Source organism: Poecilia formosa, unplaced genomic scaffold, assembly GCF_000485575.1.
Source record: "Poecilia formosa unplaced genomic scaffold, Poecilia_formosa-5.1.2 Scaffold146, whole genome shotgun sequence".
Classification (NCBI taxonomy): domain Eukaryota; kingdom Metazoa; phylum Chordata; class Actinopteri; order Cyprinodontiformes; family Poeciliidae; genus Poecilia; species Poecilia formosa.
Window position 1 is genome coordinate 1,400,963 of NW_006800085.1, and position 14,425 is coordinate 1,415,387.

General features: G+C 38.3%; 3 protein-coding genes across 3 annotated transcripts; 1 reads left to right on the forward strand and 2 right to left on the reverse strand.

Moving 5' to 3' along the window:
* Positions 1-278: 278 nt before the first annotated feature.
* LOC103145758 (nuclear factor 7, brain-like) lies at positions 279-1,653 on the reverse strand. The gene is made up of 2 exons (XM_007563329.2): positions 1,621-1,653; positions 279-1,566 (listed from the first exon to the last, which is right to left on the reverse strand). Exons 1-2 carry the CDS (start codon positions 1,651-1,653, stop codon positions 415-417), a joined length of 1,185 nt encoding a protein of 394 aa, XP_007563391.1. The 3' UTR covers positions 279-414.
* Positions 1,654-2,895: 1,242 nt separating this feature from the next.
* On the forward strand, positions 2,896-4,293 carry LOC103145759 (nodal homolog 2-A-like). Its single transcript, XM_007563330.2, has 3 exons — positions 2,896-3,125; positions 3,314-4,041; positions 4,133-4,293. Exons 1-3 carry the CDS (start codon positions 2,900-2,902, stop codon positions 4,283-4,285), a joined length of 1,107 nt encoding a protein of 368 aa, XP_007563392.2. The 5' UTR covers positions 2,896-2,899; the 3' UTR covers positions 4,286-4,293.
* A 3,104-nt stretch (positions 4,294-7,397) lies between these two features.
* Positions 7,398-11,244, reverse strand: LOC103145745 (eukaryotic translation initiation factor 4E-binding protein 3-like). The gene is made up of 3 exons (XM_007563314.2): positions 10,964-11,244; positions 8,436-8,633; positions 7,398-8,340 (listed from the first exon to the last, which is right to left on the reverse strand). The coding sequence occupies exons 1-3, from the start codon at positions 11,097-11,099 to the stop codon at positions 8,309-8,311; spliced, it is 366 nt and encodes a 121-aa protein (XP_007563376.1). The 5' UTR covers positions 11,100-11,244; the 3' UTR covers positions 7,398-8,308.
* Between the last annotated feature and the right edge of the window lie 3,181 nt (positions 11,245-14,425).

A 14,425-nucleotide genomic window follows, 5' to 3' on the forward strand; every position in this document is an offset into this window, starting at 1 on the left:
TTTAGACCAGGTTAAAATTTCCTGTGATCATGTATTGGCAACATGGACTAAAATGTTTATCACAGTATTCCTTGTATTTAGTGTAATAATAATAAAAGTAATAACAGAAAACATTTGGTATTTCTATGGAAATGGTCCAAACCTCACACATTTGAGAAAAATCAAACCACAAATGAAAATTTACAAACGATGGAAAAAGCCATTTCAGATGCATTCAGTAGTTCAGTTTTATCACTAAGCAGTTAAAAATAGACTGCATTCAATTAAACATATTGATGGAAACAATAGATGGAAAGTCAGAGATGAAGAAGTCTCCAGATGATCAGATTATCTCCAGTTTCCTCTTTAAAACTCAGAGCTTCAATCTGATCAATACATTTTTATTTGAACTTTGTGTTCTTCATGCTGAGATCATCAGAGCTGCTGCTTGATCACTGAGATTGTCATCGGTACGATCTTTAATGTTTTATCAGTGGAGAAGAATGGAAACATCTTATCAGTGAAGGTGTGTGTGAAGGTGTGTATGTGTGTGTTAGTATCCAGATCAGAGAAGGACAGCTTTCCTCTGTCCCAGTCCAGTTTCACTCTGATCCTCTGAGGATTCTTCTGGACTGAGAGATGTGTGGGAGGAGCTGGTGGAGAATATGCTGAATACTTACCTGAAGATAACCCAAAAACCAAAAATCCAGACCGTATGAATCCCTTCCTCTGAACAGACTCTTCTAACACACCAAGTTCCCAGTTTGAACTGTCTCCAACATCAACATCCCAGCTGTGGTTCCCTGAGTTAAAACCCTCAGAACTCAGAACAGAATGCCGCCATAAATCAAATCTCTCTGGATTATCAGGAAGCTGCTGATCCTCTCCTTTTCTCCCATTAGTCAGATTTTCGGACAGATGTAGGTTTGGACCAACCATGTTTGGGTCCAGATCCAGAGGAGTGTAGGTCACCATGCTCTCTATGTTGCTCCAGATGTTGAAGGCCAGGTTGCCCAGATGTTTGGCCTGGTCTATCAGAGCTCCTGAGGGCAGCTGTGGATCCTCCAGCAGGGGGCAGTGCTGGACTCTTTCCACTGCAGCCTTGTAGTTGTGCAGGAATGAGACATCTGCAGCTCTCAGCTCCGCTTCTGTGGCTCTGACTGTGTCTGAAAGAGCTGCTATCTCTCTGCTCAGAGCCTCCATCTTCTCTTTCATCATCCCTCTCGTCTGCTCCTCTTCTTCCTTCAGTGCAGCCAGCCTGGCCTCCTCTTCCTCTGCTAGAAACTGATGAAGATGCTTAAACTGCTCCCTAATCTGCCTCTCTCTGTGTCGGGCCTGGACCTTCAGGTGTTCTGCTGTCTGATCAAACTCCTCCTGAACTTTCTTCCTGAGCTCCAGCTTCTTCTTTAAAGGTCCCAGAGTTTCCTGAAGGTTCTTCTTGTGTTGCTGAGCAGCTTCATCGATGGGTCTGAATCTGTGCTTGGTGTGTTTTTCCGAATCTCTGCAGACAACACACAATGGCTGCTGATGGTCCAGACAGAAGAGTTTGAGTTTCTCAGAGTGCAGACTGCAGAGACACAAGTGCCACTATTTTCGGGGCTAGCTGTCAGTGTTGCCAGGTTGCCGCTGACTTTGGCTGACCTCGGCATCTTCCAAGGACTGCTGCGACCTCATACTGGTACCTCCCACGCCTCATGGACCGCTCTCGCCTATTGTCGCTGACGAGATTTAGGGCGGCCATCTTAGAGCGGTCGACCGCTCCACTCAGCGTTATACGTTTAGCAGGCACAATGGCGTATTTGCGCATTTAATCTTTCATAACAAGCTGTTTTGTTACTACTACAGCCTCTGCTGAAGTGAGGAGCTACCTGTTGCTGTGGCTCTGCAGCACTGCTCTATAGTTAGAAACACATTGACAATAAAAATCAGTCCTCAGTTCGTTATTTCATTACTTTGGCTGAATCATGATAAACTGCCACCTTATGCCTTGGAAATCAAAACTAGCAAAACTGCTACACTCAATCATTTTCTAAGTGTATTTAAGCATTAATTTGAATTTGACATTTGTACCACAACTTTTAAAATAGTGTTGCTTAGAAAATTTAAACCATCTCTCCAATCAAATTTTTAAGTCGCATACTCCCAACTCCGGCTTTCCAACAACATGACAAGACAGAAATATAAAGAGCAGCACCAAAAGCAAATGAGGTGGAATAGCAGTGCTATTTGTAATTTCATGACTCAATAAAGAACATACTTTTTCTAGAGGTGTTATTAAAACAATTTTTATAGTGTTAACTAATTTTATTTCAAGAAGTAGGTTTACATAAATAATTAGTGGCCAGAGTATAGACTCTAAGTAAAATAATTTGCATTAAAAATTTTACTTATTCCTCAAATATGGCTTTCCCTATAAACTCTGAGAATTAAAATAACATGTTTATGACTTCTTGTTATGTTTTTGAGTCCCCCTGTCTCTCTCTGTTTGCAAGCTCTTTCTCAACAGACTCCAAACATGTCAAGGCCTTTAATACAGAAAGCGCTCCTCCTCCACCTGATTAACTCATCATCTCATTAATCACTGCAGTTCTACGGCCTGTAATCTCATTAACCAATATTTTTTTGTTAGAGCTTCTTATCAAGAAAAGCAGCCATCAGTGCCTTTTAGAGTTTTCACACCTGGTATACACTACAAAGAGCATTTTGGTTTCGGTTCATCACGATCTATCACATCAAGGTCTTTGGATCAGAGGCATCCGCGCCTTGACGCGTCTCTTCAAAGGACTACAAGATGAAGAGGCGGGATTATAAAACTGTGTTTTAGCATCCCGCGGGGACCAGTCTGCATCTGCTCGTGAAAGTGTCTTCATCATAAATGGGAACTATGACCGGTCTCGCTGTGGAGTTGGCGTTTTTTCTTATGGTGGATTTGGTTTTGAGTCCCTGTGGGCAGCCATTCCACGGGATGCTTCCCGACGCGCTGTTCCGAGGCATGACGGGTCACTCCGTCGGCTCCAGACGCGCCGGAACCAGGCTTCCGTTTTACATGATGCAGCTCTATCGGACGATGAGGACCGAGGATCGGACCAGACAGGACATCCCCGTCCTCCACGAATCCGACTCTGTGACCAGCCTAGTCGCTAAAAGTAAGTAGTACTCATATTCAACATTATAGTGGAACATCTGTCTTATTGTCTTAAGTTAATAGGTAGAAAAGATGTTGCATTCTATTCCTTTTTTAAAAAATTATTTGGCCAACCAGTTCCAAATAAGATGGAAAATACAGAGTCTTCTTTTGCATCTTTGTCTAAAATTCTCATTTCTTTTTCTCCAGGCTGCCATCAGATCGGTGAGAAATGGTCAGTTACCTTCAACTTGTCCTCAATGTCTCCAAGTGATGACATCCACTTGGCTGAGCTCCACATCCGCCAGCCTGCCTTTGCAAAGTCTTCCATTGCCTCTCTAGACATCTATCACTCCAGCTGGGAACGGTGTTCTGATACGGACTGCTCTGAGAGCAGGCCGCTTCTGGGACGCCTGAAAGCTCATCCAAGCTCAGTGATCTCACCCTCAGCATGGAGAGTATTCAACATGACCAAAATGATCCGTCGCTGGCTTTATCAGAGACCCCCAGTTCAGAGAATGAAGGAGGGTGTAGCTCAGGTGAAAGAGGATCATGAGCAGCAGAGAATCCAGCACCCAACGGCCAATAGGGTGATGATAGTGGTCTTCTCTCGGCAGAGCCCAAGCAGTCAGCGACTGCCAATACTGATCCGCACAGCAGAACACTCCAAGTACATCAACCTGGACAGGGTGCCCACCGGCAGGATGAGGAGCCACAAAGCAAAGAGGCACGGACAGAAATGGCAGAGACAGAGAGACATTGCAAGGAAGGAGGAAAGTAAACTCTGCAGGAAGGTGGACATGTGGGTGGACTTTGATAAGTTCAACTGGAGCGAGTGGATCATCTATCCCAAACGGTACAATGCTTATCTCTGTGAAGGGACATGTCCTACACCTGTAGATGAGATCTTCGCTCCAACTAACCATGCATACATGCAGGTAAGGCTGAAATGCTGCAGTATACATATCTTATGATACCCATGCCTATTTGAGGAGATATGATCTAACAACCTTCTAATTTTCCTTACAGAGCCTGTTGAATCTTCACCAACCAGACAAAGTACCAAGTCTGTCTTGTGTGCCCACACGCCTGGCACCACTTTCAATGCTGTACTACGAGAACGGGAGGATGGTGATGAGGCATCATGAGAATATGATTGTGGAGGAGTGTGGCTGCCACTGAGGACAAACAAAAAGTAGATAAAAAAAGCAAGAGCCAGAGAAATTAAATCAGCAGGGAGGTAACAGCGGGACTTGAGATGGACTCTATTAACAGAAGCACTATTAGATTTTTACAAATACATCTAGTTGTGCCTTTTATGCACAAGTTGGACTCATTTTATGTTCAGTGACTTATTTTTTTAAAGCCAATGAAAAAATAAGAATGGTCAGGGCCAGTCCAAACCACAAGCAAACTAAAGCAGCCGCTTAAGGCCCAAAGGCCACCAAGGGGCCCCCTCAGTGGAGCTGATTTTTTTTTTTTTGTTTAGTAATAATTTATGTCATTATAATATCAAAAACACACAATTTCACTATGAAGTGATTTGGGTAACACTTTATTTGAAGGGGGTTGAATAAGACTGACATGACACTGTCATAAACATGACATAACACCTGTCGTGAACATGAATAAGCCTTCATGAATATTTATGACTGTTGTCATAAAGCGTCATTCGGTAAATTATGACACTTTTAATACAAAGTTGACATTATTCAAAATGTCTTTGTTATGACAACTTGACATTAACCAAGAAATCATTACTGATATAAATTTGTTATATAAGTATTACTGATTGCACTTTAAAAATTAGGTAACTTTATGTTATTAAAGGTAAAGTTTAAACAGTAATGATTTCTTGGTTAATGTCAAGTTGTCATAACAAAGACATTTCGAATAATGTCAACTTTGTATTAAAGGTGTCATGATTTACCGAATGACGCTTTATGACAACAGTCATAAATATTCATGAAGGCTTATTGATGTTTATGACAGGTGTTATGTCATGTTTATGAAAGTGTCATGACAGTCTTATTCAACCCCCTTCAAATAAAGTGTTACCGTGATTTGTTTTTACAATAATATATATTTGATAATGCATGTAGAAATTATTATTTTATTGATAAAAAGAAAAAAAAAATGCTCTTGGGACCCCCTGGTGGTCGCGGTAGGTACCGCACGCTTCGCCGGTATCAGTAGAGTGCATCCAAACGTCCAAAGCTCCGTTCAAAAGTTAAGTAAGCAAATCAATATCTCAAAAATGACTTATCGTCCGGGAGGGAGAAAAGAAAGAGGAAGAATAGAAACAAGCCAAGGTGAAGGTTTGTTTTAATGTGCCTTGGTAATGTAATGTAGTTGTAAAGCTGCTAATAGAAAATGAGCTTGAACGGTCCAGTTCAACAGCCAAGCATTTATGCTAGGGTCTTTGTGTTTGTGTGAAACTGAATTTTAAGCTTAAATGAGTTGATTCTCCTGATTGGCTCTGTATATTTCTGAGTTTTTTTCGGCTTCAATACGCCGTGTTTGGTAACAATAATTAAAACTTGTCAATGTTTGACATTGTCTAGCAAAATGTTTTTACGTCAGGCTACATAGCTGCTACATCGATGAGCTGCTCTATGGTGGAGTTGGGGATATGTTGTTTGCTGCTGAGCATAATCATTTTGTGGCTAAAACAAACATCATTTTTACATCAACTTCTAAGTTATGTGAAACTTCTGTTAAAATCATTTGAAGGCACAGAATCAGTCTCACCTGGTATAAATTAACTTTTTAGCTACTGGAGTAACGCTTAAGAGAAATGTATTTAATCAAAGAATGTCATGAATATGTGTGTATTTATGCCATCTTAAGTTTGGCTACACCGATTGCAGTTTTCTGGCCAATCTTTAAAATCTTTAAAAAGCCTGACCTGCTGATATGAATTTCTTTTCTCTGAAATGTTGCTAAATACAGCAAGAAAGTCACTGAGTTGCAACAGTGCGGTGAATATTAACTGCAAACATGCAGACTTGACCTGGTCTGTCAGTCAAACCTCTCACTGCAGAGCAGAAGGGGACAGAGGCTGATTTATAAACCTTTGCTGACAAAGATTAGGGTATAAGATCAGCTTCACATGTAAGTATCCGCAGATCACGATCCCCCAAAATTAAGGAAATCGGCGCCCAGAAATCAACTGGTCGATATATCAGTTGGCCAATAAATGTATCCTNACTTTTGCCTGTCTTGACTTGAGACTTGACTTGACTTGAGGACAGAGACTTGAGACTTACTTGAGACTTGCAACACAGTGACTTGGTCACACCTCTGGATAACAACAATTAAAACTTCTCAATGTTTGACATTGTCTAGCAAAATGTTTTTACGTCAGGCTAGCTGCTACATCGATGAGCTGCTCCATGGTGGAGTTGGGGATATGTTGTTTGCTGCTGAGCATAATCATTTTGTGGCTAAAACAAACATTATTTTTACATCAACTACTAAGTTATGTGAAACTTCTGTTAAAATCATTTGAAGGCACAGAATCAGTCTCACCTGGTATAAATTAACTCTTTAGCTACTGGAGTAACGCTTAAGAGAAATTTATTTAATCAAAGAATGTCATGAATATGTGTGTATTTATGCCATCTTAAGTTTGGCTACACTGATTGCAGTTTTCTGGCCAATCTTTAAAATCTTTAAAAAGCCTGACCTGCTGATATGAATTTCTTTTGTCTGAAATGTTGCTAAATACAGCAAGAAAGTCACTGAGTTGCAACAGTGCGGTGAATATTGTTAACTGTAAACATGCAGACTTGACCTGGTCTGTCAGTCAAACCTCTCACTGCAGAGCAGAAGGGGATAGAGGCTGATTTATAAACCTTTGCTGACAAAGATTAGGGTATAAGATCAGCTTCACATGTAAGTAGCCGCAGATCACGATCCCCCAAAATTAAGGAAATCGGCGCCCAGAAATCAACTGGTCGATATATCAGTTGGCCAATAAATGTATCCTATATTATACATAATGTAAACAGCACTGCCAGAGATGCAATAAATTTATCGCAGGTGTGAATGATCTAATGATCGGTCTGCTGATTGCAGCCAGTCCACATTGTTAGCAGAACTAGAGGGCCCCAATACCAAATTTCGCTTAGGGCCCCATGGAGGGTTGGTCCGGCCCTGATACCAACCCATCTGTATGTTTGCTGTGTTTGATAATATAATAATTTAGGATAATTTTGAATGAGAACTGTTATGTGTTTTATTACAAAAAATGGTTTTAGAACAGTTTGTATAGAACTGACCCTGATTTATCAGCTTTTTCCACCCAAAAATTGTGGATTATGATTAATTTTTCACATTGGTCAGTGTCAGTGGTGAGATGTTTCTTATTTCTCAGCCAGCCCTTGAGGATATACTAATATGTTTTGGATTCATAATATATTGCAGTGTCCAGTTTTGCTTCAACAAATTTTTTTAATGGTTGCACATTTTCTTCAAGCACTTTCTGATACATAGTAAGAAAAAAACAACATCGCAGAAAAGAAACAATAGTTTAGTTTTGGTTAAAGAATGCATTAACAGTGACTTTTAATGATGTTCACAGTGAAAAAAAAAAGTTCAAAGCTCCAACATAGTGGTTTGTAAAAACTATAAGCTTATTATGTAACATTTTGCAGCCAAAACATATTTAATTTTACCATCTTGGTTGAGGTTTCATTTTCTTTAAAAAATGCATGTAATGATTCTAAAATAATCTTGGAAATTAAGGAACAAACAACTGATGAGTGACAATAAAATACAGTCATATATTAATAAGACCTCTGCTGATAAGTAACGCAAATAAATTTACTTGAAATTGAAAGTATAGAACTTGTGTCTGCTGCCCTCATGCGGCCATAAAAGTAATCACAGACTGCAAAACTAGGTTCCCAACTACACTACAGCTCCAAGTCTACACTAGACTTCATATATTATTTTCAAAGTAAATGTCACATCAAAAAAAAAAACTTTTTAAGGAATTACATGTCATACATGTATTTAACAAAGTGAAAAAAAACTGTTTTAGTTAGTTTATGTTTGAGGTTCAACATTTCAGCAAATAGTTGACATTAGAAAAGACATGGTTGTTTTCTGTCGGATTATAAAGCTGACTTAGACTGGATTTGTCATTTCAACCATTTCATAACCACATAAATGTTAGCATTACTTCATTGCTGCTAACATTTAGATGTCCATTTCAAACTGGGCGTCTTCCGCTGTAAGAGAGAGAGAGAGAGAGAGAGAGAAAAAAATACATTTAGCAAAGAGAAACAGGAAAGTACAAAGTCAGCTGGCAAATAAAAAACAGTACCAGAGTTTTCCTCTGTGTTCAGGCTGTGGTCATCTGCGTTGTTGCTGGGTAATTCTTCAGGATGGTTTTCATTACTGGACGACTCTGGGTCAAGCGGCCTTGTGACTCCGGGAATATCGGGAAGTTTGGGAGGCGTACGGGTCAGAGGAGAGGTCCGACACTGCAGCAGGAACTTCCTGTCGTAAATGATTCTGGTGCCTGCAGGTGGCAGCGATAACACAGCAGGCAAAAGTTATGTATATGAACATTTATTGTCGAGATGTATTTCAAACAGGACTATAAAAATCAAAGGAACCAGCAGCTGATTATGGAAGTATTTTAAAGTGTGCTATTGTAGGTTTTCTTTTCCACCAAGAAAAACTTTATAAATAGTACAACCATCTAAAAATCCATAGTAAATTGGATAAATTCAAAATAACTTATGGTGCAACTTCACCTATTATCACATCTTTAAAGCTGTCTAAAATAAATGTGTCTTTTTTTTTTGTCCAAAATGTAGCTACAAAGTTTTAGTTGCTCCCAGAATAATCCAGTTTGGCTCACAACTGTAGTAAAAAACCCCCAAAAAACAAAAACAAATGTAGCATACCAGAACAAGTTGTTGCAGATGGACACATTTTCATAAAACAATTGATGGCAAAAAAAATAAACAAAACAAAAGACGTTTGGCTTTTTCTAACATGGTTTGCTATCTTCTTTAATTCATAGCATGCAGAACAACAAACGTGCTGTTACTTTATGTCAAAAGCAGACTTGGGCGCACTCTCTCACCCATGCATATGAGAGTCAGACAAACAGATTCCTATTTCATCAGTGTGACTGCAATGATGCCAGACGCAGCCTTGATTTCATAAAGTCAAACACAGAATTAGGATACCACCATGAGATCGCCTTTTTGTAGAGCAAAGATAAGCAAGTAAGACCTTTTTTTCAAAGGTTCAAAACAAAAAGGAATTAAGGAACCCCTTTTTCCAAAACAATCTGACCAGTTTGTAAAATGCTGTGTTTATTTACCATCAATATTTGTGGCATATGAGAACTTTTAATTTGGAGAAGTAGTCTTTCTTAATGCACCTTGGATAGTTGGTGAAACTTTTAGATCTCAAATCTTAATTTGACAGTTTTGACATCAAGATTTAGACAGAACAAGAGTTAAAACGGGTATTTATTCATTTATTTACCTGTTTAATACCCAACCACAGATGTGGTAAAGTCCATTTGATTTCTAACAATCTAACAGGCATTTCATATATTTCAGTTTTATTTTCCAACAAATGTGGTGAGAATGATGGAAGTAAAATAAATAAATAAATAAAAAGGTTCAAAGTGCACCAAATTTTTTCCAGTGATTATTCTATTACAATCAAAGGAACTAATTTATTTCAGCATTTTTAGAAAATCTTTGATAGGGGTGCAAGTGCCGTAGTTGTTCAGGGCTGCATGTAGAGGAATACAAATGAGTTAAATAAATCTTGTAATCTAGAAAAGATAAAAAAAATAAATAAATGTTGAAATGCATGAAAAATGCTGTTAGTCAGTGACGAGTTACTATTTTCTGTTCTATATGACCAAGAATCTAGACTTCAGTACCAAACGTTAATGACATTGTGTATTATCTGTTGAACCGGTCTGAGCTGGTAATGTTACAGAACATGTTATCAGTGAAAAACGAGCATGTGCATCTGAGCCAAATTTTCACAGCGGGTAGGACGGGATAACACTTTTCTTTAACAAAGGCCCCATGCTGGAAATGTCCCCAGGAGGGTCCAGGATGTCTTTATTTGAGAGATTACTGATGACTGGTTAGGACTTTGTGCAACAGCATTAATCCTAAAAGAAAAATATAAATATACAAACTCTTTTTATTTAAGTTTTCATTGCCAACATCAGCAAACATAGACTTTAACTGTAAGATGAAAAACACAATGCAACTAAGAGTAAAACACTATTTTTGTTTTACAGCAGTAGATTTAAAGGCTTTCTGTTTAAGACAGCATTGACTGTGAACACATGTTGCATCTCTAATGTTTAACCTTCTGCAATTATTTCAGAAAAATACATTACCCATTTTATTTTAAGGTGGAATAATGGTTGAGCTTTTCAGTCATTTCAGTTTTCGCAGTTCTTACAAAATTGTGTCAACATACAAAACGCAACAGCTGAGAATAAAATAGTTCTACTGTGGAAAAACTCAAAATCTACAGCAAAAATACTGTCCATTTCATCACTGAAGAACAGTTCATATAAAAACATTTTAGTTTTTATAAGACAACTGAATTAATTTCCATAATGTTTTAGTATTACACCATTGAGTCCTCCTCTTGTAAACATGTTTCTGCAGCAGCTGAAAGAGCCGCACTATAAATAGTTTATGACTGACAGCATGTTTTCCGTATCTGGTTAATGTCACTGAATCTGAAGTTTATAACCTAATAATACAAAAAACAAAACAAAACAAAAAAAAAACCCACACACAAAACAAATCCTAAACTTTCCACCATCTGTCAGAGTCCAACGCATATGTTTACCTCCTGGCGTGGTGCTGAACAGAGTTCCTCCCGGGGTCGTGGAGTACTCCTTGGGCATGTGGGCTGCATCGTGGATGGCGATCCTCCGGACAGCCGGGATCTCCAGGCTTCTTGAGGTCTGTCCCGCTGCTGACATCTCACAAACGGAGCAGCGTCGATGCCGCGCACGGTAAAATAATAATAATAACAACGTAAAAGCCTCTGATTTCAATGAGTAAGAGCCGCCACTCCACGTGGTTGAGAGGAAAAACTCTAAACAAGTGACGGCATTCCTACAAAACATCACGTGAGCGCAGCGCTCTGATTGGCTGAAAACAGGGGGCGTCAGAAGACGATGGTTTTGGGATATGTAGTTTCCCCTTTGCTAGCTGTCAAACCAGCTAAGCATTGGTGTGTTGAAAAAAAAACAAAAAAAAAAAAACAATTTACATGAATATTTGTATTAAACACCTAATTTTACTTTTTTAGAGAATCACAGTGATTTGAATTAAGGGTAAGGAAGTATTTGAGTTAATACTTTATAAAGCCATTATGTATAATTAGATGTAATTTACTGTAATTACATCTGTATATTCCCATTGTTATGTCTTGCACATTCAGAAAAAAAAATTCTGTCCATACTTGTTTCCAAAATAGGGCACATTGGATACAAAAGATCTGGGAATATCAATTTGCAAGTCTTGAAAATCATCATTTAAACATTTGTTTTAGATTTAAATTCACAACTGAATTAACAGGAGTCCCCATAACTTTTGTCAATTAAAAATACTAAAAACACACGATCATTAAGCATTTAACTACAAAAGAAACTCTCACAAAGTTATGTCCCATCTTTTCTGTTTATTAAGTCTTGTAAATGGTAAGAGCTGGTGTACAGGGTAACATGATCTATACATATCTTCATGTTTGATCGAAAGGCTTGTATACATATTCACGTTTGTTTATCCTCTCCAGGACAATACAAAAGAAAAGAAAACAAATGGTCATAGCTACAAAGCCTCTACATTCCCCATGATGTGGGTGTCGGCCTAAACTAGATAACGCTTAAAGAACATCCATAACAACTCTATGAGGGTGCATAGCATTCTAATTAAATATATTTTGTCATATATTTATACATACATTTTCATAAAAACCATCTTTTTTTTGTGCATGTGTGCGGTTGCATTCCTTAGGATAGAGTTATATGATATTGCGTTTACACTGTCATGTATCCAGTCTAAAGGAGTATAGGTGATCTCTATTCTTTGCAACAGTTAATATTTTACAATACTCATTTTAAAATGCATTGTCGTAGGTTACACACCCTCTTCACTCACATGCTTGGTAGAAATGTCTTCTTTCTTTCTTTCTTCTGATCCGACAAGGTTCGGAACCAAGTGTTGTCATGCACACACACACTTTCACACCAAACACACAAACATGGTGGAAGGGACGCTTACCATAGTACAAGAGAGTTCTTCTGGGAGATGAAACAAATTTAAAGAACAAGAAAATTGTTTAACATATTTTCTTATGAGTGAGCAGGATAAGAAATTTGAGGAGTGGTGGTTCTTAATATGGGCGCCACAAGCTCTCTGCGAGTTTTAAACCAATTGTCTGCATGTTTGTTGGCTGCAGATTGAAACCCATCCCAGAGCTGCCACTGAATGTGAAGCAAAACTCTGGTATGCAATACAAAATTAATGTGATATCAAATGCATACGTCTTTGAGATTTTAGTTTTGCTTAATTTAGTGAAAGCTTACAGGTGATCAACAACAATGGTATCCTTTTACCACTTAGGGACTGGCATGGGTGATGACGGATAGCCTCAAGCCGAGGACTGTTTTTATTTAAGCATTTCAAAAATAAGCCGGGCTCATTCCTTTTTAAAATAAAGTTGATGTTGGAGATTCTATTGAGAGCCCACCACTTGGTCTTTCATCACCCATAGAAGGGTCATGACCTCCAGTTTTGGAACCACTGACCTAAATAACTGTACAGCTGTCAACCTTCTAAAACGTATAGCTGACAGTTTCAACTCTCCCTAAAAAAATAAGTGTTACAAATTATTTTACACACTTAATCTGTGAAAGTGATCTACAAATTTTGGCTTCGTGCCTCAGGTCATGTATTATTAGGTCAAATGGTTTCCTTTTAAAGCTACCATTATCAATAAAAGCACTAAATGGTGGGGGTACAGAGTGAATATTGGTGGTAGTGCTACTTTAACACAGGTACAACACAAAATACACTTTATAATGGAGTGCAGGCTAACATAGCGATGACTGATATTATTGTACTCTGAAAATTTGTGAATAAAATATAGCTGAATGACAGTGAGAATCTGGGCCCCGTTTCATCCAGATAAAGCTGATTTGGTGAGACTGTACAATGTTTCCAAGGAGCATTCTCCACATTCATTGGGTAAAGATACATAAAAGTCTTTCAAACAAATTAATCTTTTATTGCAGTAGCATAATCTAATAGAGAGTTAGAGATGATGATGCAATGCACTATTACAAGGCTTCCAGTGCTGTTAAAAGAGAAACAGTGGTCAGTATGACTGCAAGAGCAGTACATTTACATTTATCAGTTACATTAGAGCCTAGCAAACTCTACATGTTTATGTTTGTGACGGATGGACTGAGAAGATTTTCTTCCGCCATGCCTCACATTAGCATGTGGCTAACGTAGAGTGGTTGCTATGGAAACACAGTAACCCCAAAATGCTACTCATTGAAGCTGTTCTTAGCTTAAAATTTATTTTATTTCTATATCAATTGACAAAGGTTCCAGTAATTGTGGCACAGGCTTTTGCCTCCCCCAAGGTTACAATCTCTACAATCTTCAGTGTAAGATTATGCTACTGCCAGTAATTTTAGAAAGTGCTGGATTTCAATTCAAACATAAAAAAACACAAAAAAAACAAAAACAAAAAAAAGATATGAATAAATAAATGCAGTCATCTCTGTGCTTCTGGTTAGCTTTTGTTCATCAGGTGTTAAAATGAAGTAGGATAAACAAAACCCATTTGCCAGGGCTGCAACAGGAGGACTCAGATGCATTAAAAACTACTTTTTGGTCTCATCTGAATCAATAGAATCCGACACACATCTATACACAAACCGTTCTGTTTCATTCTGTCCCATAAAATAATAAAAAAAAAAAATTACACAGATTTCCCTCTTCAAAAGGACTACAAAACTCACAACCCTCGTTTCCGGTACGCCTGCCTAGACTCAAACTCATTTCCCATCGAGCGATCCGTATTTCAACACCATTTTCATTTCACATAGCAGAACAAAAAAACAAACAAAAAAAAACAAAAACAAAAAAAAGATATGAATAAATAAATGCAGTCATCTCTGTGCTTCTGGTTAGCTTTTGTTCATCAGGTGTTAAAATGAAGTAGGATAAACAAAACCCATTTAGCAGGGCTGCAACAGGAGGACTCATTCAGACGCATTAAAAACTACTT

What these genes read in the sequence shown, in the direction of transcription:
- LOC103145759 (XM_007563330.2), top strand. Translation starts at nt 2,900, where the DNA reads ATGGTGGATTTGGTTTTGAGTCCCTGTGGGCAGCCATTCCACGGGATG. An exon ending in GACCAGCCTAGTCGCTAAAA is followed by an intron (nt 3,126 to 3,313) that starts GTAAGTAGTACT and finishes CTTTTTCTCCAG; the next exon opens with GCTGCCATCAGATCGGTGAG. An exon ending in CTAACCATGCATACATGCAG is followed by an intron (nt 4,042 to 4,132) that starts GTAAGGCTGAAA and finishes TTTTCCTTACAG; the next exon opens with AGCCTGTTGAATCTTCACCA.
- LOC103145758 (XM_007563329.2), bottom strand. Translation starts at nt 1,653, where the DNA reads ATGAGGTCGCAGCAGTCCTTGGAAGATGCCGAG. An exon ending in AGTCCTTGGAAGATGCCGAG is followed by an intron (nt 1,567 to 1,620) that starts GTCAGCCAAAGT and finishes CCCCGAAAATAG; the next exon opens with TGGCACTTGTGTCTCTGCAG.
- LOC103145745 (XM_007563314.2), bottom strand. Translation starts at nt 11,099, where the DNA reads ATGTCAGCAGCGGGACAGACCTCAAGAAGCCTGGAGATCCCGGCTGTC. An exon ending in GTTCAGCACCACGCCAGGAG is followed by an intron (nt 8,634 to 10,963) that starts GTAAACATATGC and finishes TGCCACCTGCAG; the next exon opens with GCACCAGAATCATTTACGAC. An exon ending in GAACACAGAGGAAAACTCTG is followed by an intron (nt 8,341 to 8,435) that starts GTACTGTTTTTT and finishes TCTCTCTTACAG; the next exon opens with CGGAAGACGCCCAGTTTGAA.